A 27269-nucleotide genomic window follows, 5' to 3' on the forward strand; every position below is an offset into this window, starting at 1 on the left:
GGGTGTTTGACTTAAATTTTTAAAAATGTTCTTTTTAAAAATTTTTTGTTCTGCGGCTCCTCATATAATTTCGTTGTGTTCCCCCTTTTTTGGTTGTGGTTATAAAAATACTTTCAAATTTGACATACTATACTCTTCGATAAACTTAAGAATTTATTACCAGGCACTGTTTTTTTATACCCTTCACCTTCGTGAGAAGGGTATATATAAGTTTGTCATTCCGTTTGTAATTTCTACTTTTTTCATTTCCGACCCTATAAAGTATATATATTCTGGATCCTTATAGATAGCGGAGTCGATTAAGCCATGTCCGTCTGTCTGTCTGTTGAAATCAATTTTCTGAAGACCCCAGATATCTTCGGGATCTAAATCTTCAATAATTCTGTCATACATGCTTTCGAGAAGTTTGCTATTTAAAATCAGATTTTTGATCTATATCTGGATTACTAAGTCATTAATATAGACAATATGGATATCTAATGATAGATATTTCAAAGTCCATTGCAACGATGTAGATAAGGCTATAGTAAGTTGGACCTGCAATGGGTCAAAATCGGGAAAAATATTTTTTAACCCGAATTTTTTTTCATCAAAAATTTTTTTTTATCATAAATTTTTTTTCAAAAAAAAAAAAAATTAAAAACTAAAAAAAAATTAAAAAAATTTGGAAAAAACTTTTTTTAAAAAAAAATTTAAAAACTAAAAAAAAAAAAATTTTGAAAAACAATTAAAAAAAATTAAATTTTGTTTACCTAAAAATATTTAAAAAAATTTATTTTAAAGTATACTTTGGTGAAGGGTATATAAGATTCGGCACAGCCGAATATAGCTCTCTTACTTGTTTTTTTTTAAGTTTATTGCAAATATTGTTATCTTAAGATATTTTTTTTTTGCGGTTTTTTAACACTTGAACTTTTTTTGTATTTATTTCAAGTGTTAAAACTGCAACACTCTTAAATTAAACTTATCACCGTTTGTTACATACCATGCTTTGAAAGAAAAAAATAAACTACAATTTTACAATTGTTAGTTAAAATTCTAACTTGGATTTTTAATTAAAAGTTACTTTGGTTGTCTTTTAAAACAACAACCCCTATCGGCAATCAACAAGTGAAATTTCTGTTCCCATGAAATATCCATTTCCCTCTAAGGGAAAATTGCTATCGTGATATTCCTATGAACTTTTCATTCACAATAGTTGATTTTGTTTGTAACAGCTGTTTATTGTTTACAAAATTCCATCTAAAAATTTCGCAAATGGGGAATTTTTTTCACGTGAACAAAGTTGATGAACGAAAAATGGGAAAAGGGAACATATATTTCATGTGAAATATTGATTCGCGATAGGGGTGAACATTTAAATATAAAAGATGTGCTTAAAATTTCATATGACTACCAATACCGTTAAGATTTTATTGCTCCTTTTTATTTATCTAATATATAAAAATCTCGTGTCACAATGTTAGTGTTTGAACTTCTCCGAAACGGCTCAACCGATTTTTATGAAATTTTGTGTGTATGTTTGGTAGGTATGAGAATAGGTCGTAAAGTATATTTCATACCTCTAGGTCATTAGGGTGACCCTATCCAGAATTTATTTTTACCATTTTTTGGCTAAAAGCTTTTTTTCGCATTTTATTTATTTGGCATTATAAAATTCGTATAACCCCAAATTTTCATCAACCGACCCTCACCCACCCGTTTTTTAGCCGAGATTTTAGTATTTTGTATGAGCAATATCAAATATCAATATTTAACTATTTTTATGAAATTTTGTATATATTTTTGGTAGGTACGAGAATATTATATATCATACCGCTAGGACATTAGGATGTCCCTATCCACCCATTTTTTAAAATATTTTTCGCCAAAAAATTTTGTTTGTATTTCTCAAAAATACCTATAATGCCAACTTCACTTAGAATACATTCGCTATTTTTTATTTAACAACCAAAATATTCACTAGAAATAATTTGTATGGCAGAACAACGTTTGCCGGATCAGCTAGTATTGAAATAAAAATTAATTCTAAAGTTTTGGGTTTAGCAGTTAAGTTTTTTTAGCTGTTAGGGCACGAAATGTCGCATTTGTAAGCGTTGCTTCATTACCTGAACTTTTAAGTTGTATTAACGATTTAAAATAAAGGTTATTAAAACCCTTTATTAGCACTGACATTATTACCCTTATAAAACCATTAAAATAATAAAAGCACCGATTGAAAATATAATAAGCATGACATTTAGCAAGCGGCCGCAACACGCATTTGCCACAAAATTACAAAAATAATTACGGTAAAGGTCATTTCTTTTTAATAATAATAAGGCAGACAATAAAATTAATTATTGATTTAATTTTGTGGAGTTTTCTATTTAGAAATAAATGCTCTTCTGATATTTAATATTTGTTAGAACTTTGCTGTTGTTATTAATTTTTGCAAAACAATTTTATGATAACAACTATAGTCTTGCAGTTCGTATATATTTTTTAATTTATTGTTTATTTAAACAAAAAATAGAAAACAAAACAAATAATTGCGACTGTGTGATTTAAGGAAATAAACATATTTCTATTATATTTCTTTTATCTGACATAAACACTTAACAAAATTAAAGAGTAAATTGGAGAGAATTATGTTTTAAAAAATATTGAAAATCTAAAAAGATCAATAACTCAATTTTCCTAAAAGAATATGTTAGCATTTATTTCTAATTAATCTATTATTCACTTCTTAAATTTATGACTTCCTTAAAACGAGCGTCCTGACTTACAATGGTCTATGGATTGTTACAAAAAGAAAATATATTGGTCCTGCTAATTGGCAACAATTTAAAATAAAGCTTTGGAAGTGTCAGTAAAGAGTTCAAAATCTTAAGCAAATAAACATAAAATTACCGCTGGCGACCAATACGCAAACGAACATGAACGTGCTAAGCATCTTAACACATAATTAGTAACCCTACTATTAGGAAACTGTATAACTCCATTTTTTTCAGTGTACAACAATCACTGCCCACAATTTGTTTTGTTTTTATTTGTTTTAAATAATTTTCATTTATATTTATTTTAAAAAATAAGAAACTTAGTACTAAAACAGTCATTAGAGAAGTTACAGACAAGAAAAAATACGACGTCAAAGAAATGATTTCCTTATCTCCAACACGGCTCTGTGAATAATAATAGTTATTTTTCGCTTTAAACTAAATACAAAAAGTTATTAATTAAAGTGTGTAAACTTATGATGTTTACGTTTTTTTTTAATAATATTTCAAGCCACACAATATTTCCAATTTCTTAGTAATTTAGATAAATTATCATTTAATGAAATTTGAAACTTTTTAAATTTGAATGCCTGCGTGTAAGTTGAGTGAATGAATACCAGAGAGTTAATGACGTTGGAGAAAGTGAATCATGGTAAAGATAACTAAATAAATAGCTATAATTATGACGTTGACGTTTAAATATGATTTATTATGTTTATTTTTTTAATACGAAATAAATAAAATAGTGTAGTATTTTGTTTGTTTATTTAGTTTGTTATAAACTGTGACCCGTTAATGTTTAGACACACACATAACCTAAAAAAATTTTTGGATAAAATCGTTATTATTAATAAACTTGACCTACATTAATTGATTTTTTGTTGTTTCATGTGTTACAGTTTTGGGTTAAGGATATTTGTTATCCTTTTGTTATCAATTAATTTGAATAAAGTAATTTTCATTTCCCTATTTATGTCATTCATTCGTTCGTTTGTTTATTTATATATGTATTTTGTGTTTCGATTCCAAAATGTTAACCATTTTGTTTTGTTGGCCAAGGTTATTTTTGTTATAAATACAAGACAATATATATTATTATATCAAGCCAAAAGCGTTTTTTGTTTACATTTTGTATTGTGTCTTTTATTTTTGTGCATTACTATTGTGGGATAAAGGAAAAAACTACCAATACTTACCATAAAATAAACAAATTGGTTCTCATCTTTATTATTTTTTTTCAATGTTTTGTCCGGCGTCGTTTTTATTTAACCGCAAAATTTAGGTCATTAACAATTCTTTTTCTATCATTGTAATTGTGTGAAGAAAGTATGAATGAAATGCAATTGAATTTATCAATTTGTCTAGAATTTTGTTTATATTAAGGAATGTTAACTTCACTCGCTGCTGAGTGTTCGAATAGTAAACAGTTGGTAACGCGGTTTTTTTGGTTGAAATTAATGTTTTTTTCACAAGAGAAAAGGAACATCTAAATTCGTTTTATAGAAAACTAAACAAAAAAAAAATTCAATTGCAATAACGTTTTAATAAATATAAGCTGTGATGGTAATTTTTAATTAAAATTTTCATTAAGCAATGAGGAGGAGTGTGTCTATGAAATGTAACGGAAATATTTGAATAAGGGCTAACTAGAGTAAGTGAGAATTACAGATTTATATTATTTATTATCTTAAATAAAAACAAGTAAGAAGGCTATAATCGGCTGTTTCGTATCTTATATACCCTTCAAAAGTTATATACATTTTTGAAAAGTAGACAAAAGGTAAATTATCTGCGAGTTGTTAAGTTTTCCCTAATTTATTTGACACGTAAAAAACACAAGGTAGACATGTTATATATCAATGGATAGAGGATTTTGTCTACTTTTTCAAAAATGTATATAACTTTTGACAATTAAAAAATTCATGGAATACTTTTTTGAAAAATATGACAAAAAATTCTTTTTATTAAGTTTTTGCATAGATACAAATTTTTCAAATTGAAATAAAATTTTGATTTATGAATATTTTTTAATGAAATTTTACACTTATATAGATTTTTTATTGAAAATTTAAAAATAAAAACCAAGTTTGAAATTTATAATCAGGAATCCCGCAATTCCCAAAAAAGTATTGAAAAATTCCAAATTTTTTCGGATTTTGGCTATAATATCCATACCACGGACGGGGTTATCGGAACGCTTTACAAAATGATTAAGAACATATTGGGCCACTATATTTTAGGTTACTATATTTTGATATCGAGTATGCGATTTGAGAATTTTTGCCCTAAAGTTGAATTTTACATAAAAAATAGACATTTTTTGAATGGACCTGGTCCCCTAGGTATCAAAAAGTATAAATTTTAATTTCATTCAAAATATTTGACCTTAAGTTAGCTTTTCAAACAGTACAAATTCATTATACATCCTCTTAGAAATTTTTTAGATAACTTAAAAAAAATCGGGTAATATTTGGAACCGCGGTCACCAAAAAACTGGAGTAGGGTGGGTAAAAATGTTGAAAATTAAATTTTCAAATGCGAATATCTCCTAAGCTATAAGAGATAATTGATAGCTACGACAAGGAGATTCTATATGTGTAATTTTTTTAAAATCGGAACACAGAAGAAGAAATAGGATCATTTTAAAAATTGAACATACCCGAGGTGTCCTACTTTGGGAACCCCTGGTCCCGCTCCTGGTGGGCTCATGAGGTCCAAATTCAAAACTTAAACTCGACTACACTTCCTCTTTGCGCATTTCATTCAAATCGGAGTAAGGGTTAAGAAGTTACAGATTTATTTCCCTCTTTTTTTATTCTCATACCACTGTGCGTCGTCGGAAAGATCTTTGAAATGTATGGATGACTAAGTCATATTCTGGGCGTTTTTCAGTCAATGCTCGATTCAAACGAATCAGTTGTGTTGTGTACAGGTTCCCTCTGATGGTCTGGTCAGATTTCAGCATATATCTGTATTATTAAGTCATTAATATAGACAATATGGATATCCAATAATAGATATTTCTAATGGCGGACTTAGAAAAATATTTTTTTATCACCAACAAAATTTTTTTTCACTAATAAATTTAATTTTTTTAAAAAAATATTTTGCAATAAAATTGTTTACACTAACAAATTAAAAAAAAATTATCAAAAATTTTGAAAAAAAAATTTGTTATCAAAAATTTTGAAAAAAAAAAAAATTGTTATCAAAAATTTTGAAAAAAAAAATTTTTTGTCAAAAATTTTTAAAATTTTCTGTTTTTAAAGTATAATTTGGTGAAGGGTATATAATAATTGCCAAAGATCTCTTACTTGTTTTTTATCGGCAACATCGGCACCGCATAGCTGTAGCCAAGCAATAGCTCTAAAATTTAGAAACATTTGTTTTACAGTTTTTATGACGCACTCCTTAACTAATTTGGAAATTAGGGATTATTGCGAATACATTATACATTTTTCAGTGTTTTTTTATATTATAATTAGCTTTGATTCTAAAAATTAATATAAATAGAATAACAAATTTAAATCTTCCAAATTAAAAAAAGTAGTATTAAATCCGGAAGAAATTTCTACTTTTTTAAATCTATTTTCCATAAGTGGCAATAAATAATTAATACATGTTATTGTCTTGAATCAATAAGCACAAATTGGAACACAATAAAATTTTGTCCATTAAGTTTGGCATTTTGAACCTCTAGGCTATGTTTACATTCATACTTCTCTATAATTACTTTCATATTTTACTTTAAACAGAAATTAATTTAACAATTTCTTTTAACAATTTTCATTTCAGCTTAAAACTCTTTCACAACAAAACTATAACTATATTTCCTGCAACTCACAAACAAACCAACGAATACAGGGGATCATGTTAAATTTTTATTAAATTTCCAAACAAGGAAATAAATTAATTTCGTTTGAGGAAAAAATATCTTTAAGAAGAAAATTGCATTGCAAAACAAATTGTTTTCTTCTTTAGCAACAAATACTAAAAAGAAGAAAATAAACATTCAAACAGATATATTTCCTCCCCCAAAAAAACTCAAAATTGAATAATAAATAAAAAAAGTAACAAACATTAAATAAACATTTGGCAATGACCCTTACAACTGCCAGCGCTACAACAGCAAACAACACACAGGAAAATATTAGCAGTGGTAGCAGTAGTAAAAAAATGGAAGTAAAGTGTACTACAACTACAGCTGAAGAAAACTTACCCACCTCCGAAATGGATTTATTAGCAAAATTAGAGGCAGCCAACAAGCTGATTGAAAGTGATGCAAAATCCCTAAATTCCTTGCATTCCACACACAGTCGTAAAAATTCCGATACTAGTCAAATAAGTATAACATCAAGTGAGTTTTAAAAAGATATAAACCAATTTTAACAAACTAATAAATATTTTGTTTTTTTTTTATTGAAAAACAGATGGTAATTCCGTGGCCGAGGAAGATATATGGACTACTTGGGCCACCATACTCAATGATTGGGAGGGAGCTTTGAAGCGTAAAAATCCCTGTGTCAGAGAACTAGTACGTCGTGGTATACCACATCATTTTAGGTAAGTGTTATTAATTTTTAATCAAATATTTAATTTTTTTTGCTAATTTTGTCCAATTTTTATTTATTTCAGAGCCATTGTTTGGCAACAGCTTTGCGGTGCTAATGATGCCGACAAAAAACAATATGCCGAATATATTAAGGCCACCTCGGCCTGCGAAAAAGTCATTAGACGTGATATTGCCCGTACTTATCCCGAAGTGGATTTCTTCAAAGAGAAAGATGGCCCCGGTCAAGAGGCTTTATTTAATGTCATCAAAGCCTACTCTTTGCACGATCGTGAGGTTGGCTACTGCCAGGGTTCCGGTTTTATTGTTGGTCTCTTACTCATGCAAATGCCCGAGGAGGAGGCATTTGCCGTACTCGTTCAGATAATGCAACAGCATCGTATGCGTGATATGTTTAAGCCTTCCATGTCGGAATTGGGTTTGTGCATGTATCAATTGGAGAGTTTGGTGCTGGAACAGATACCCGAAATGCACATACACTTCCAACAACAGGTAAGCAGAAAAAAAAATAGTTTTTGAATACTCTTGATTAATATTTGTATCTCACAATCTGTATTTAATTTCTTTTTTCTCTTCAACTTCCTTCTTAGGGTTTCCAAACTACCATGTATGCTTCCAGTTGGTTCCTTACTCTCTACACAACATCTTTAAATTTAAATATCTCCTCACGCATCATGGATGTTTTCCTTAGCGAAGGCATGGAATTCATATTCAAAGTGGCCCTTGGCTTATTGCTATTGGGTAAAGATACTTTGCTGTCGTTGGATATGGAAGCCATGTTGAAGTTTTTCCAAAAGGAATTACCCAAAAAGGTGGAAGCTGATCCGGAAGCATTCTTCCAGTTGGCCTATTCCATTAAAATCAACACCAAACGAATGAAGAAATTGGAAAAAGAATATCAAGATGTTAAGAAAAAAGAGCAAGAAGAAATGGTAGAACTAAGACGTTTGAGAAGAGAAAATCGTTTACTTAAGCAGCGCAATGAATTGTTGGAGGCTGAGTCGGCAGAATTGGCAGATCGTTTGGTGCGTGGTCAGGTGTCCCGAGCAGAAGAGGAGGAAACTAGGTAAGCTTTATATTTATTTAAAAAATGGCTATGAAGTTTGCTAATAAATTGAATTTTTCTTTAGCTTTGCTATACAAACAGAACTCATGCAGCTACGTCGTTCTTATTTGGAAATTTCCCATCAATTGGAAAATGCCAACGAAGAAGTTCGCGGTCTAAGTTTGCGTTTACAGGAAAATGTAAGTTTTTTTCTCCCAGTACTTGCTTTTATATTTTTAAATTTCCCTTGATTTGTATGGTACAAAACCCCTACCTACCTACCTTTAAAATAAAGAAACCTTTTAATCATCAATCCTGTTTACTTATCTTTTGTGCTCACACTTCATCATGCTGTATCTAATCACTCACTCACCCATTTAAATTATTTGTTTTTATTTTAATTTTCTTTCATAATTCTCTGGATAATGGCTAAATAAAATGTTTACTTAAAATTTTCTGTTTTTCTCCCCCTTTTTTATAATATGTGTATATTATTTTATATTTGAATAAAACAAATTAAATGGTTGTGGTGAAAACAATTTACTTTATAAAAAAAATTAATATACAACAACATTTTACACTTACAAAACTGCATACACTATCACTACAAAAACAACAATACAAAAAACTTAATACAAAACAAAAATAAATTGAGCGCAGAATGTACCCCTCGAAAGCGTAAGTAATTTTGTTTAATGGTTGTTTTAAATAAAAAAAACTTTTTTATTTTAATTTAAACATTTTTAATATTACTTTGTATTCTAACAGTATTTAACATTGCATGTTATTTTGAGTAAATAATTTAAGTGTTTTTCGATTTGTTTTAAATTTTATGCAGATAAATATGGAAATTTTAAATTATTTGGGCCTTGTAATAAATCTTTACCCCCTTTAAAGTTAACAATGGTTTACTAAGATCTTTTTTTCATACGAAATTCCTATTTTTAAACCATTGCTAACTTTATTAATCGTTTTTGAATTGGGTTTAATCTTTAAATTGGATTCTATCTAAAATTTTGTTGTTTTTGATAAGTCCAAATATTTTTAATGAACGTAATATGTACAATTTATCCATACTTATCTGTTATCATCCATTATGTGTTTTCAAATTATATTATTTAAATGTTTATCATTTAATTTAAGTTTGAAATTTAACTATAGTCCAGATTTGAACTTTTTTTTCATGTGATTATAACTAGTAAAGATACCTTTGTTAAACATATAAAAACATTTCAGTTATATTTAGAAAACGTTGCACAGTGGGATCAATCGAACAAAAAGTGGTAAAAAATCTAAATCTTCTAAACTACTGATCCGATAGCAAAATTATATATGAATCTTAGAGGAGGGCATAAGCTTTTAGAAATTTAAATGGTTAGGAAAACTTTGTACAGCTTGTTACTTTTATAAATATGGAGATATTTCAATGAATGCATATTTGTTATAAAACAAGTAGGATGGTAAAGAAAATGTTTACATATACAAGAACTCCAATGTTCAAAAAGTGTTTCTTTTATGTGGTTTTGATACCGCCTTCCTCACAAAACAAATTGATTTTTATGGCTATATCAATTTAGCCATCCAACGAGAATGTTTTTTTTAGCTTGGACCATCACTCAGGGGATGACCACCAACTCATGTAATGCATTGAGTTGGAACTTGGAGAAAAGGATATGGGAAGGAAGATAGAGGGAGTAGTGTTTGTGAACACTTGATTTGAATTTGCCTACCTTGAAAGGGTCAGGAATTCCACATACGGATGAACGCGTATTTCGCTGATGAACGCGTATTTCGTAAGAACAAGTTCCCTTATTTCATCAGAATACATTCCATTGTAGTATTGATAGAACAGTGAAACACAACCCACATTGCGACGATGCTCCAGAGAATTAATTGGGTGGCCCGATAGACGATAGTGTGCAGGACTATCTATCTGGGTGTTGCAGGTTCGATTCCGCCAGAGACTTTGGGTATATCTGAAGAACAGCAAAACGCTTCGCAGTTAAACAAAAAAAAAATTGAGCTTGATACCCTACTGTCACCGATTACCACCTTCGTCCATTCCCACGACAGCCGGTTCTACACACCGGAATGACCCGAGTTCACTCGGCCAAGGGCTGTCAACTTAGCAAACACTGCTGCTACAACAACAACAACCACCTTCGTCCTCTCCTGTACGCGGTCGAGTTTCTTCAAAATAGACTTCGAAGCACCGGCCCATACATGAAAGTTGTATTCCATTTGGGAATACTGCACCTGGAGCTCTCCAATGATTTTTATCTGGATTATGACCAAGAACTAGTAGACACAGCTCTATTAGTTGCATCCTAATGTAACTAATAAAGCATTTCGGAGAGTTTTAAATTTTCACTGCCAGGAACTTATTTCAATGGTTGATAGTTGTCTTTGTTTATATAGTGCCATGCTGCCTTGAATCTTTTGAATAATAGAATGACAGGAGAACTTGAAAGTCCGAAACAGAGAGTAAATGCCTTACTGAGAACAATCTCCACAATGTGGTGCCTGCATGCTAGCCATAATAATTCTTATCCTACTTTATGTTCCAGCATAACACAAGCTCCATTTGTCAATACTGTATTAACGGATGTACTGTCAAAACACATACCTACTGTCTTGTTCTCCAAACTCCATTCAGTTAGTGCATTATAAACTGCATTTGCGCCGGTACAACTGACAAGTTTTGACACTATAAATATCATTAAGAATCTTCCCGTCCCAATGAACAACAACTGGATCGTCAAAAGAAACAGATTGCTTTATTTCCTAAAACACAGCTTTTTTACTTTGTTCCTTTTGATGTCACTAGTGACATGTTTGGTTCAGTCTACAAGTCTATTTGGGATTCCCTTTCCTTTAGAGAAGTTGATGGCTTATACATATCATTTAATTTATTTTTGGCTGAATCAGAATGTTTTGATGATTCATCTTCTGAATCTGAAATAGTTACAATTGGAGACATCACGGAAGAGACACCTGGCCTGGCCGTTTCCCTTTTTGAAGTCTCTTTTGTTCTTTTATTTTTCTTTGAAGAATTCTTTCTTGTTTCTTGTTGTATTTCTTGCCTGCTGATGAGATAATCGTACTTCTTTTCTAGCATTGAGTTGGTAATTGATTAAATATAGATATTGGTTCTAAATCTTTGACACCTATCAATAATATAGTGTCCGCTTGACGTGAACTTGCTGACATATACATTTTAAATTTTTTGTGAATTTCGGAAAAAAAGAAATTAATTAGCCCAATTATGAATAAAAGATTCCCCGGGAGTTTGTTCCCAGGAAGTTTTTTCCCATTGAATTTGAATAGGAAAAATGAGAAAAGGGAAGAAACTCCCGGGGAATTTTTATTCATAATTGGGATGAATATTTAAAAAGTAAGAAAATCTCAAAATTTTTAAAATTTTGTAGACGTTGAGCACTGCCCTCTAATTCACTTAGATAATTGAAATTTTTGTCACTTTAGTACTATCAACTGAAGTAATAAAAATAGTGGGTGCCTTGGGGTGTAGGGGGAATTTGGGCCACCCTAATGTACAAGTTATAAGCTAACCAGAGGTGGTCGATTTTGCCTCCTTATGATCTAATAGGGTGGCCACAAATTTAATAACCTTTAAACCTAATATGTCCTCCTCTACGATTCGTTTATACATAATTTTGTAGTTTAGAAGATTCAGATGTATTTTCACTTTTTTTCCATCGACCCCATTGTGTGTTGGTTATTTTTAAAATTTTTATTTAAGGCTTTGAATCATCATAAAATATTCATGCTTAATTTTTTAAATTATTATACTTTAAATGAAATTCTAAGATTTTACATACAACATAGAAAATTTTTATTTGGAGCATGTGTTTACTTGAACCGAACTTTACAAGAACTTTAACACTAACAAAATTCTTTTGAAATAAATCTCTTTAGAACAATTCTCGCCAATCCTCGCTCGATGAATTGTGTATGAAAGAGGAAGCGCTTAAGCAACGCGATGAAATGGTCTCTTGCCTCTTGGAGGAGTTGGTTAAAGTACGACAGAGTTTGGCCGAGAGTGAAGATCAAATACGCAATCTAAAAACCAAAATTGAGGAGTTAGAAGAGGATAAAAAGACTTTACGTGAAACAACGCCAGATAATTCAGTCGCCCATTTGCAGGACGAACTAATAGCCAGTAAACTAAGAGAAGCCGAAGCCAGTCTCTCATTGAAAGATCTCAAACAAAGAGTACAAGAGTTGAGTACTCAATGGCAAAGACAGTTGCAAGAACAACGCAACGATCACAATTCACATCCCGTCGACTCGACGCCCAAAAAACTCTTAACAAATCTCTTTGATTCTTCGAAATCGAATGAACACACCCAAAAGCTAGAGGAAGAGCTAATGACCACACGCATACGCGAAATGGAAACATTAACCGAATTGAAAGAGTTGCGTTTAAAGGTCATGGAGCTGGAAACTCAGGTGCAAGTGTCCACCAATCAGCTGAGACGTCAAGATGAGGAAAATAAAAAGATTAAAGAAGAATTGGATATGGCTTTGACACGTGAAAAGGAGATGTCCAACAAGGCCAGAGAACAGCAACATAGGTATTAAAATGATTATTTAAATTTGTTTTTTGTTTGAAGATATTTATATTTCAATTTGATTGTTTTATTTAGATACTCTGATTTGGAATCTCGCATGAAAGACGAACTGATGAATGTGAAAATTAAATTCACCGAACAGTCTCAGACTGTAGCTGAACTGAAACAGGAAATTTCCAGATTAGAAACTAAGGTAAGTTTGTATTAAAAATTCAAATCGCTACACAAATGACTGGGATTTAAAAAGATAGGGTTAAAAATTAACTATTTTTACCAAATAATTTGTTCTATTGATGTGAAGAATAATTTCAATAATAAACCGATGCCCCCAAATAACTTACAAACATGATTGATACATTAATATATCGGTTATAGTACTGGTTTGGTTGCTATTTAAAATCGAGAAAATCGGCTTACAAATGGCTGATATTTTTTTAACCCACATTTTTTTTACAAAAAATTTTCTTTTCATCAAAATTTTTTTTTACAAAAAAATTGTTTTCGATATATTTTTTTACTTGTTTTATTATAAAGATTTTAAAATATTAATCATATTTTTATTATGATTTTTTCCCATTTTTAGAATTCCGAAATGTTAGCTGAAGGTGAACTACGTTCCAATTTAGATGACTCTGATAAAGTGCGTGATCTGCAGGACAGAATCGCCGACTTAAAAGCCGAGGTAAGTTCAATTTTATTTAAAAATGTTTGCGTTTAAAAAACCCTTTTCCAAAGCAATTATATTTTTGGTTTAAGTTCATTTCTAACCTTCACAAAACTCCAAGTGTACATAATAACCAGTAAACATTTTCATACCCTACACTTTACATATAAAATTGGTTTTGGTTCACGATACTTAACAATTTATGTTTAAACATAAAACATTTTTCCCTCACATCATTTTCTTTATTTGGTTATTGTGTTTTTTTTTCTATAATAATAATATTAACTAAGACCGCTGCAAACAACTTTATTTCACCAACATCTTAAGCTACTTTAACATGTTCATACAATATTCACCATAATTTTCACTCAACTCTCATTTATAAATCTATACATTTCACCTTCACTTGATGATATTCACCCTGAAATTGTACACGTTATTGTTATTTTTTTCTTATTATTTGGTTTGTTTTTTTTATTATTTTTTGGAAATATTTTTTGGAAACAAATTTGTTTTTATATGATAGATTTTTTAATTTCCTTATTTTTTTATGAAAATATTTAAAAATAATTTTTAAACATGTTTTTTGTTTCATCACCACCCCAAACAAAATTTTGTTTGTATGTTTTTATGTATTTTATATTGCTATATTCTTAATTATAGTATACCACTACGCCTATAACAAGTCCCGATACTGAACCTTGGAAGTGGATAAGTTAAACAAACGTATTCCAAACAAATCAAAAAAAAAAGTTAAACATTCGCAGGTCATTATTTTTTCTTTTAATTATAAAAAAATGAAGTAAATACATAAAGAACAACAATCATTTAATCAATTCATAATATTTTGTTTGAATGCGTATTCCATGTTGAATCAAATTCGTTATATTTTTTTTATGAAATGATTTTCTGTTGAACATTTTTAAGTTTTTTAATTTTGCATGATTGTTGTTGAATATTTTTCAAAATGTAAAATTTGTAAACAATTTGTTAATTGATATTAAAAAAGTTTTTTAATTAGTTTTTTCTCGTTTACATACATATTTGTACATTACATAGAACATAGAGTTTTTTTTTATTTTTATAAATTCATTTAGGTTTTTATTTCATTGATTAAGAATTTAGAATTAGGATTTTTTGGTAAATCTTTTTTTTAACGTTAAATGTAGAATTTTTAATGTATATTTTTTAAAGTAAAAAAAAAATTTTATTTTCAATAATTCTAATTTATCGAGCTTAAGGTCACTTTTTATATTGAAAAACAATGTTTAATTTATTTCCGATATTTCGCTACTTCATTGAGTAGCATCTTCAGGGAAACATAAATCGGGAAATTAGGCGGCCGGCTGTGTGCTGCCGTCTTCTGAAACCAATGATCACTGATGTCAACATTAGTTTGCTTCAAGGTTGCGTACCGTTACCGCAAACGGACATAATCCAAATTAGCGTTACCGTTACCTTACATAATTGTATAACTGAAAATAGGCCTAATCAGTGAAGATGATTTTGTTGAAAAATACCTTGTTTTCATTCAGTTTTTCAAAAAGACAATTCTCAAACTTTCCATGATTAAAATTTTCCAAGATTGTACTAAACAAATGTCAATGGACGGTCAATGAAGTAAATTAAACCTTTAAAGAACCAAAATAATCCTATAATAAAAAAAATTAAAAAATTACTTCATCCATCTAGAACGTTTTCTGGTTCGGCGTGTTGCCACTCATTTTTATACCCTACACCGCCATAGTGGGGAGGGTATAATGCGTTTGTGCAGATGTTTGTAACGCTCACCTTAAATTTTTTTTTTTGAAATTGTCTACTTCGGATCATGTTCCGGAATGGTTACAAAACCAGTTTCACAACTAGTTATAGAACTCATAAATATAGCCAGCACTCGTTCTAGTTGGGCGTTGTTTGAAATTGGCAAGTTCTACGGAAGCGTAACTAACTAAGCCAGTACCCAGTTCTGAAACCAGTTCTTTAATCAATTATGTTAGCTTGAAATCGTCACCCTTGGAAGTGTAAGCACTAAATGACTAACAATGCGTCTTAAGGTCGGTTCTATAACTAGTCCATCAAAGTGTTTATTCAAAATTATCACTCTTGGAAGTAGTTCCGAGGAGCAGTTAATGAAATATTATTCTTTCTTTCATTATATTTACTGAAAAAACAACTTGATAATCGTTTCTTTAATTCATTAAGTGTTCGTTATTCGATTTTTAAAATCCTGTTGAAAATGTTTGGAAATTTATGTTTTTTTTTGTTCGGTGAAAGTTTTTTTTAACGACTCATTTTCAATCACGTTATGTTTTGTCAAATACTTTAAAAAACCATTTGAAAATCTGGCCTTTAGTTACATATTTGAAAATATTACAAAAGAAGAAGAACTTTGGTTTTTGACAACTGACAGGAGAGTTTCCATTCTATGTGTATTTATCTACAATATGATTTTTAAATTTTAATTGTTTGACAAATAAATTTGAAATTTTTTTCAAAACGTACTAGTTTATTGATAGTTTATGAGAACTAGTTTAGAACCAATATGTAACTATGTATATCTAAATAACTATTTCCTATGAAAATATATACAATTTCTTAATAATCACAATTGCCCAATTCACAATTGATGTCGTAGTGTTGTAGCATTGTATGTCATAAATATTTTTCAAACTAATTTTTCGAAACAAAAACAAATCATTAATACAAAAAAATACGACATACAACGATGCAACACTACGACACCAATTGTGAATTGACCAAATATTTCGTATAACGGGTTCTAGAATTGGCTGCGAAGTAGTGATTCTGTAACAAGTTCTATAAATATTCCTGGGTTTTGTGGTCGATAGGAAAGTAGACAAAAAGTACAAAGTTTTATTAAGAAAAATAATAGAAAATTAGAGATTTACTGGAGCAACTAATTTAAATAAATTTAAAGAAAAATGAAGACGTGTTTTTTCACAACTCAATCCATTTGTTTTCCTGTATCTTGTATTTGTTTTCAATTGTCCAATTCACAAGCGGAGTTGTATCATTGTATTGTTGTACAATTTTCAATTGCTAGAGAAAATTAGACAATTTCATGGAAATTTCAAAATGATTTCAAATGGTTATTCAGTTATTTGATTCGAAAGGAAACAATTTCGTATTATAATGTATAGCTGACTACACGGCGACAATTGTTGCTAGCGATATTTGTAGTCGGTAGCCTGCTGTAATGTTTAATGCATAACATATAGTTTAAATTTTGAAACGAGTTACGGAATAATGAATTTTATTAAAGTATGAAATTAAATTGATAAATTTATAATTTAATAAAGAATTACACGTATAAAGAAAAATTTAAAAATTTTAACTGAAATTATTGTTAAAATAATAGAGATATCAATTCAGATAAATGTCGTTTACTTCCTTGCTAGTATAAACATTAATGGAAACAAAACAGACAGTATTGAGTTTGAGTTTAAATTTTTAACTAGATTAATAATTTTTGCATTACAACTATACAACTTCGTTTTTGAATTATTATTATTTGTAAATAATTTGTAAATTTGTATATTGGATTTGTATATTTATTATATATTATTGTACTTATTGTAAACGTATTTTGTTAATCGATGTATAAACATATTTACTTACTTACTAACACTAAACTACATAAAATGCACATTTTTATTTAACAAAATTTTACAAAAAGAAAGAAACTTCAAATAAAGCACTTTCATTATTAACACCAACTTAAAGAAAGAAAAATAAAACATTCCTAACAAAAATTCACCCAGCTTGCATTTCAATACATACATTTATTTTAAAATATAAAAATTAAAGTATCCTAAAGCATGTTTAGCTATTAAATTCTAAAACAAATTCAACAATTTTAATTAAATATTTTTTTAATTCCCCTTAAATGTTAAATTTTCCAAAAAAAAAATAAAAAAACTACACAGTTAACCGCATTAAAAAGTCGAGGAAAATTTCTACCAGTTTCGAAATTACGAAGCTCCTCGATACAGTCGATCGAATCAGCCGAAAGTGATTTTAATGATATAATGAGCATGCGCAGAGAAAGTACCGAATTATCATCATAATATTTAATGAGGTTTTTTTAAAATGGATAAACAACAACTACAGAAATTTATATTCAAAAAAAATATGAGTTAAAAATAAAATACAACTAAAAAATTTAATAGAAAACTTAATTTATTTAAACAAAAAATTAATGTTTTTAAACTTATACTAAAAAAAAAATAAAGGATTTAAACTTAATTTACCAGAAATGATAATGAAATGATAAATAGAATTAATTATAATGAAAATGCAATTTTTTATTATTATTAAACATATATTAATAATTATTACTCTAATTTATATTAAATGTTTATTCATAAGTAAATATTTTGTATTTATAAATGACTTTTTAAGAAAAACTAATGTACATCCCAATTGGAAATTAAGAAGATTTATTAAAATTATGTGTAATTTTTTTGTTTTTTTTTATAGATTTTTGTTATTATTCTTTTACATTAGAATCAAAAGAAAACGTGTTATGAAAACTAGAAAATCATTCAGTATTGATATTTTTTCTAATAAATTCTCCTGTAAATTAATTTTTCTTTGTAAACATAACCATTTTTTTGTTCTCTCTATTATTTTCTCTCTCTCATTACTTTTTTATATTTATTTTGTTTCATTTTTATATATTTTTTAATATTATTTGTTTTTTGTTTAATAAACATTATTAATTATTGAATTGTATTATACATTTGTATTGTATTAAATTTGAATTTATTAAGAAACCGAAACTTAATCAGTAAGTGGCATTACTACCGATTTCTTTTGAAATATTTAATAAATATATTCCAAATTAATAATAGCACATTCAGACTGCTCACAAAATTACTTAATTTCACTCGGTCTGAATGACCTATTACTTGGTTAAACATATTATTTTCAAATTTCAAGTTTCCTTTTGTTTTAGCCACTTACTTTATATGAATTAGTTTTATTATTTTTAATAAAAAGAAACTTAATTATATAGTAGTTAATATTATTATAAATTAATATACTTACACATATTGTATTTTAAAGATTTATGTAAGAAATTTATGTATTTAGAATTGTGAAACGAAAGAAACATTTGATATTGAAAAACATAATTTTTGAACATTTTTGATATTCACAAACAAATATACATATACTATAATACAGTAATTCATTGTATTTATAATTAATAATAAAGTAGTAAATTATTTTTAAATAATTGTTTTATAAAACAAATGATGTTTTGTTACAAAAGCCAGAAAAATATGTAAAATTTTTAAATTAAATGAAATCAATATAATTTTTAATACTTTTACATAAAATACAATTTCTGTCTGTCTCTTACTGTATGTAGTTAAAAAAGTGAGTTAAGAAATGTGTAATAAAAACGCTGAGTTTTGAAAATATTTTGAAATGATTCAAATTTTTTTACGTCTTAGAAATAGTAAAAGTTTAACTTTATTTATCTTAAAACTTAGAGCTAGTTTTTACTTCTTATTTAAACTTAGCTTAACACACTGTTACGTTAAATCTGAAACGAATTAAGTCGGACATTAACCAATGATTGTGTTTTTCACTAATCAATTATGAACTGTCAATTTTGTTTTCATTGTTATTCTTTACAAATCAAATAAGTTTTGCATTCCACAAAATTTTTCATATAAATATTTTAATTCATATTCAGCCCAATTATGAATAAAAAATTCCGGCGGAAGTTTTGTTCATAATTGGGCTAATTATAAAAAAGCTACCGCGTCCATAACCTTTTTTGAAAATTTTAACTTTGTAAAAATAAATAGTGAAAACTCAAAATGGATATTAAAAATTATAATGATGTTAATAAACACAGAAAATACTATTTCCAAAACTTCAATTCAAATATTTATCACATAGTGTTTTGAATTTGATAATTTTGATAATTTAATTTACAATTTTCGTTATTGGTTGAACTTTAATTAAAAAAGTTATTGAAAATACATTTTTTGTAATTGAAAACACAAAACAAAACTAAAATGTGATTTCAATTACGAAAACTGTATTTACAATACTTTTTTTTATTAAAGTTCAACCAATAACGAAAATTGTATATTCAAAACATAAAATTCATTGAAAATATTAGAAATTTTGAAATAATTGAAAACAGTTCAATATGTGATAGATATTTGTTTAGGAAATAGTTTTTCCTGTGAAGCAAATCAAAACAAAATTGGTGTGCTGAAGTGTTTATTTTAGTTTTTCAGCTGTTTGTGTTTTGACAGTTCTAACTAAGGTTTAACTGATGCTCAGTTAAACATAGATTATAATCTAAATCAACAATAAGTAAAAATCTAAAATTTAAGTTCAAACTAGTTTTAAACAAAGAATGTAGATTATCTTTATCCCAAAACCTAGCTCTTAAGCTAATTTCACTTTAAAGCTTTTATATTTTCACTAAATTTATAAAATTGTTGTTAAATTTTATTATTCTTGATAATACCTAGGAAATACTGTATGAGTTCCATAACTAGTTCTAGAACACATGAAAATAGCCAGTATTCGTTCTAGTTTGGCGTTGAGAGCAATGATTTTTGTTTGAATTTGTCACCAACAAGTTCATTAATCAATACTATTTGCTTGAAAATGTCACTAGCGGAACTAGTCTTAAGAACGGGGTTTTGTTCGAAACTAGTTCCGAGAGGTAGTTAATGAAATTGTATTGTTTCTTTCATTATATCCCAGAAATGGTTTAAGACATTATTCACCCTTATCGGTAATCAATATTTCACTTGAAAGATGTTCCCTTTTCCCATTTTTCGTTCATCAACATTGTGCACGTGAAAAAATTCCCCATGTTGTGAAATTTTTAAATGGAATTTTGTAAACAATAAACAAAATTAACTATTGTGAATGAAAAGTTCATGGGAATATCACAATAGCAAATTTTCTCTTTGAGGTAAATGGAATCTATCTTGAATCTATTTAGGATCTAGCTTGTTTTCTACCACAGGCTCGAAAGAATTAATTCAATTTTCAAAATAAAATTAAATTTTATCTTCTAATCATTTCATTAAAAAAATTATTACGAATTTATTCATAGGCTTATTCCTTAGTACTTCAAACGTATTGAATTCATTCATGTAGAACACATATTTTAATTCAATTCGGATTAGATTTGAATTAACAAAAATTTAATCACTCAAATATTGAATGAATATTATCATGAATTAATTCCATTAAGATTTAATTAAAAAATTAATAAATTCTATTCGAATAAAGCTAAAGAATTTGTTTTGTCTTAAATGGTTTTATTTAATGAATTGCGGGCATTAAAAAATTCTGAATTAAGATTTTAGTGAATTAAGCTAACATTTAAATAATTAATTAAGTAACTAGTTCCTATAAAACTCCATAAAATCTATGGATGTAATCAAAGTATCTGACTTTGTTCTGGATATAGTCGTACTAGAACTAGTTCTAAAATATTTCCAGAAATCAGTAATTTTAAAATAAATTTACAATTTTTAAAAGATTTTAGTTTATGAAATCTTTTAAAAATTGCTTAACATTTTAAAATTTTTTATCACAATTGCTCATAGTTTCTTATTTGTGTCACAATTTCTCATAGTTTCTTATTTGTATTAAACAAATTGGAAATTTATGAACAAATTTAAAAATGTTTTAGCATTTTAATTAATTAAATAAATATAAATTTTAAAAAGTTGCGAAATTTTAACTTACGTGATATTATTTTGATCGATTTAAATAATTTTTACAATTTGGAGATACTGACTAGTTAACTAATAAAAGGATTTGAATTAAGCTAAAGAATTTATTATGTTGAAAATGATTTGCTGAAATTTTTAATTCTGAATTAAGGTTTCAGCAAATTAAGCTTAAATTTAATTAAATAATTCCAAGCTCTAATAGAATTCTATAAAAAATTTAATGAAATTCACTTAAATTTACGAAACTAAAGACTATATCAAAATTATATTGATTTCAAAACATATTTTCTGGTATTTTCTATTTGAATTAATTACTCACTTTTCCATTAAGTTTCAATTTACCTAAATTTCCATTATTTCATACGACCTACGACGATACGATACTAGAACTACATTTATAAAGTATTTTTAAGATTATATTAGAAATTAATATTTAGTCTCAAAACTAAAAGAAATAAAATATCATAAATGAAAAAAAAACAAAAAGAAAAGAAAAACATAAAAGAATTTCAAAACTGTGTTGCCAAATTATTTGCGAAATAAATATAGAAAAAATAAACTATTATTAATATTAAACAAAACAAAATAAACAAAAACACTTTTTAAATATTGGCATTAAATGAAATATGAATTTAAATATGTAAACAAATTTTAAATAATAAAAAGTTTTAATAAAATTGGCGGCTATAGAAAAATATAAAACTGAATACAACAACTTAATTGTTTCTTTTCAAAAAATAAGGCATTATTTTTTTTTTAGTTTTTTTTAAGAAAATTGTTTGAATTTTTTTTAATTTGTTTCTTTTTTTATATAAAAAATCCAAACTTCCTTAAAACCAAGTGCAATATATTATTTCATTTATTTTTATTTTACATTTTTTTAAAGAATAACGCACAATGCATAATTTAATTTTGAAAATTTTCAATTATTATTGTTTATTTTTTGTAATATTTTAATAAAATTTTGTTTTTTTATTATTATTAATTTTATAACGTCCATTATTATTTAGTTTTATTTAAAAAAACGGAAACTTATTTCAAAAGTATTTTAATATTTAATATTAATAACAATTTTGTTATATTTATGTTTAATTTAAGGTACTTATTATGTAATTCAAAATCTTTCATTATTCTTCCTATTATTTTATACATATAAAATCTACAAACATTACAATACAAAATAATAAAATATTTATAGTATATTCAATAAATCTAACTAACCATTACAATTACATTAAAAAAATAAATACCTACAAATATTTTTAGTAAAGTTTTTAGCAAACATATCTCAAGAAAATAAATACAACAAATACAGTTTGATAAAACAAAAATTTCACAAAATTATTGTTCTCGTATCAATACAAAACTAAAACCAAATTATAATAATAAAACCTACAATTAAACAATTTGGCATTTGTGCCAATATTTCCTTTAACTTTTTTTTTTATTTTTTTTGGAAGAATTTAAAGAAACAACTAAAAATAATTTTTATTACAAATGAAAACAAATCTTACATGAAATTATAACACAAATATTTTATAGTATTTTAACGCAAAATGAAGAAAACCTTATGAAAAAAATAACCATAGAATCTTAAACTTACAACCGATATATAAAAACAAAACTAGTTTTTAGTAGATATTTTAGCTATAGATGATTACATTCCAAAAAATAAAACATGATTATTATATAAAAACGACTTGAAAAAGTATTAGAAAATAAAAAATAAACTTTTGAAAAATAACAAAAATTATCGAAATCAAAAATTGATTTGTTTTTTTAAAACTAAATTCTAGTTAAATTGTGTTTTTTATTCTTTTTTTAGTAGTTTATAGACTTTATTATAGAAAATATCCAATGAAATGTTATTCCAGCAATTAAATTTTAGTTGTATATCTCTTTCCGGTTTGTATATCTCTTTTCTAACCACCTTTTCTAGAGTCTTAAATAATTTTTAGTGACATATATTGGCATTTTGCTAAACAATTAAATTTTTTTAAGTCATTGTTTAAATTTGTTACCCTTCATATATATATAAGTTTGTCATTCCGTTTGTAATTTCCACAATATAATTTTCCGACCCTATAAAGTATATATATATTCTGGATCCTTATAGATAGCGGAGTCGATTAAGCCATGTCCGTCTGTCTGTTGAAATCAACTTTCCGAAGCTCCCAAATAACTTATATACACAATATTCCGGAATTCATCCGGCTCGGTTGTTATTTAAAATCGAGAAAATCGGTCCACAAATGGCTGAGATATAAGGAAAAAAACCAGGACAACCTCAATTTTTGACCACATATATCTGGATTACTAAGTCATTAATATAGACAATATGGATATCTAATGACAGATATTTCAAAGACCTTTGCAACGACGCATATAAGACCATAGTAAGTTGGACCTAAAATCGAAAAAAATATTTTTATCCCGAATTTTTTTTTCACCAAAAGTTTATTCTAAATATTAAAAAAAAAAATGAAAAAACAAAAAAAAAATTTTAAATTTAAAAAACAATTTGAAAAAAAAATTTCCAAAAAATAAAAAATCTAACTTTGGAAAAAAAAATAATTTTTGTTTACCTATATGAACCCTAATTAAAGTAAATATTTTTGCATATTTAACTCATAACTGCATATTTTTCTTGCATATTTTCTTTTTTTCTTAATATAATCACCCCTATCGGCAATAACATGTGAAATTTTGTTCCCATGCTATCGTGAAATTCCACATGAACTTTTCATTCACAGTAGTTGATTTTGTTCGAAACAGCTGTTTATTGTTTACAAAATTCCATCCAAAAGTTGATGAACGAAAAAAGGAAAAGGGAACATATTTCATGTGAAATATTGATTCGCGATAGGGGTGAATATTATTGTTTGCGGATGGACATTATTTAATCGACTCAGAAAGTTATTTTGAGTCAATCGGTATACCTTAAGGTGTTGGACAAATATTTTTGGGCGTAACCTCAAAAATGTAACAAAGTTATTAAGAAATCATTAAAAACAATATACATGGATATCGATAGACGAATCAATGAATGAGAGAACAATGTCATGGTATTTTTAGTCCCAATGAGCTGAAAATAATCACACTTACGAGTGTTGTTATTGTTTTCACATAGTTTTTTTTCTACTAATACATTCTCACCACTTAGGTTTCTGACAACTGGGTTAGGTCTATGACTGGAGAGTTTTCGCTCTATGTCTATTCTCTATGGATATAACCTTTATTACCGACTTGTTAAACCCAAATACTTTAGTTGTCATTTTTTTAAAATTAATTGTTTTAAATTGAAATGCATGATATTGTTCAGTCATAGCTATTTCCTACTCTAATGACATTTAATGGGTTAATACAAACTAACACGCTATAATTAATTGATCAATTACAATTTAATCTGCTATAAATACAAAATAAATACTAGACATTACAAATGATCACACGACAACAAAAAAACCAACAAAATTGTTTAAATGAATGACCAACAATAAAATTATATTTTATTACAAATCACAAAATGTTATCAAAAAAATACAATAAAAAAAACGAATACTCATAAAAAAAATTAAATTAAATTAGAAAATAATATTGACAGAATTGAAAATTAATTGACAGTAAGACAACTCATTCATAATCAAGCGGCACATTATTAAAAATTTAAATAAAAACAGACGAAATACATACAATTTTATTAAAACTAAAATTAACTTAAGAAATACATGACAACAAACAACTAACAAAAGAGTTTTTTTTACATTAATATTTTTATTATTATTCATCATCATTATATATTTAATTACATGCAATGTAATGTAATACACAACTCCCACTCCCGACATTGTTTACAAATTGTTTATATTTGTTTACTAGTAGATATTTACATTCAATTAATCGAAGTAGTTGTAGTAATTTAGACATTATACAAAAAAACCTTCATTACAATTAGTTTTTTTAAACCGTATTAATTAGTTCTTTGTTTAAATATAAAGTTTTTATATGGACTAAAAGACTACACGAGTCACTTGCACAAATACGACTTTGTGCAAGTCAGTTGCACTTTGTGCTTCTTATACTAGTAGGTTCCTAAAACGATAATGTTCTCCCCCTTTAGGACATCTCTAAATCAGAGATGTCCAAAGCTAAAAATGTATTTGTGTTGGTGAGCGAAAGAGAGAGTTCCACTGAAAAGTTTAGTGAACTAAATAAAAGATGTCAATATTTTTAAGGCTTTATTTGTTAACAATAATCAAGTCAACAATCTAAATCAAATTGTCATAGCTCAATAATTGAGATTTCGATATTAATAATTTTCGACAAATTTGCAAATTTGCAAATATTTAAAATATTTTTTTTTTAAATAATTACTTTGACTTGATAAAATCATTTCAAATCTGAAAAAAAAATGTTCACAGAAGTAAATTGAGGGAAAAAACCATACAACACTTCAATGATTTTTTAAAGTTCGAAATATATTAAAAAATCTAAATATTTCTTTCAGTGATCATGGAAAATAAATTTAAAAAACAGCAGTACACCCGCTTAGTATGTGCTTTTGTCGCTGTCTCAGTGACTACTAAACAAAAGAGAACAAGTAAGAGAGCTATATTGCGCCAAATTCTTATATACCCTTCACCAAATTATACTTCAAAATAAAAATTTCAAATATTTTTAGGTGAACAAAATTTATTTTTTTTCCAAAGTTGTTTTTTTAATTTTTTTTTTGCTTTTTCAATTTTTTTTAATATTCAGCGAAAAAAAAACTTTTGGTGAACAAAAATTCGGGTTAAAAAATATTTTTACGATTTTGACCCATTGTTGGTCCAACTTGCTATGGTCTTATATACGTCGTTGCAAAGGTCTTTGAAATATATATCATTAGATATCCATATTGTCTATATTAACTTAGTAATCCAGATATAGGTCAAAAATAGGTCCTGGTTTTTTCCTTATATCTCAGTCATTTGTTGACCGATTTTAAATAGCATCCGAGCCGGAAGAATTCCTTATGAATCGTCTATGTAAGTTATTTGGGGGCTTCGGAAAGTTGATTTCAACAGACAGACGGACATGGCTTAATCGACTCCGCTATCTATAAGGATCCAGAATATATATACTTTATAGGGTCGGAAAATTATATTGTGGAAATTACAAACGGAATGACAAACTTATATATGTATACCCTTCTTACGAAGGTGAAGGGTATATTTAATAAGAAAATGTGTGTGGTTGGCTTGCACAATTGTGCTATGAAATGGACATCAATGCTCTAAATAGACTCCGCTATCTATTAGGATCCGAAATACTTTGTGTTATCGCAAATGAAAATTGTAGAAATTACAAACTTATATACAACAACCTTATCATTCATGGTGAAGGGTTGAACTATTTGCGTTAGTATATTTACAATGATGTAATAGTTCCGATTTTTTTACAGCAAAGAGTGAATACCTTTTTCGTTGCATTTTGCTGCCTTCTTAAAAAAGAATACTCGTATTATTCTTAACGTTCGTAAAGTCGGAGTGAAACTAAAGGGTTCGTTCGTAAATGCAGTAATAGTGCATTAATGTTTAGTGTTCCCAATATCCGGGACTTTTTCCATTCTCGAGAAATAATAAAAAAAATATGTTAACCCTCTAATGCTTAAGCATGCCTCAAGGCACTTATCGCAAAATGCCAATAAATGCAAATATAACTTATATTTCGTTTCAAAAACTTTGAAAGCTTTTTAAAATAATTTAAGTGCCTTCTATTTCAAATCACAATAAATAAAGGGTCTTCCAATAGGGACTTCCGAACTTTGACAGTTTGTTGAAGTTACATCTGTCGAATATCCTGTTATTTATTCAGTTCGTTTTGCCAAATCACCATGGACGGATATAGCGTTC

General features: G+C 27.4%; 1 protein-coding gene across 5 annotated transcripts in view; it reads left to right on the forward strand.

The window, feature by feature from the left end:
- The window catches only part of Evi5 (ecotropic viral integration site 5), a 105274-nt gene that overhangs the window by 53962 nt on the left and 24043 nt on the right, over window positions 1-27269 (forward strand). Inside the window, exons 4-13 of one of the 5 annotated variants that reach the window (XM_065507519.1) lie at window positions 6555-7116; window positions 7190-7322; window positions 7395-7821; window positions 7920-8395; window positions 8460-8574; window positions 9035-9052; window positions 12311-12969; window positions 13042-13159; window positions 13550-13648; window positions 14294-14428. In XM_065507519.1, coding sequence (XP_065363591.1) covers window positions 6858-7116; window positions 7190-7322; window positions 7395-7821; window positions 7920-8395; window positions 8460-8574; window positions 9035-9052; window positions 12311-12969; window positions 13042-13159; window positions 13550-13648; window positions 14294-14350 — 2361 coding nt within the window. In that variant the 5' untranslated portion in view covers window positions 6555-6857 and the 3' untranslated portion in view covers window positions 14351-14428. Of the gene's footprint in view, window positions 1-6554; window positions 7117-7189; window positions 7323-7394; window positions 7822-7919; window positions 8396-8459; window positions 8575-9034; window positions 9053-12310; window positions 12970-13041; window positions 13160-13549; window positions 13649-14293; window positions 14429-17577; window positions 17771-27269 lie in introns of those variants that run through there. The other 4 variants (XM_065507517.1, XM_065507520.1, XM_065507518.1 and 1 more) reach the window with 4 other exon arrangements.

Source organism: Calliphora vicina, chromosome 4 (genome assembly GCF_958450345.1).
Source record: "Calliphora vicina chromosome 4, idCalVici1.1, whole genome shotgun sequence".
NCBI classification, from domain to species: Eukaryota; Metazoa; Arthropoda; class Insecta; order Diptera; family Calliphoridae; genus Calliphora; species Calliphora vicina.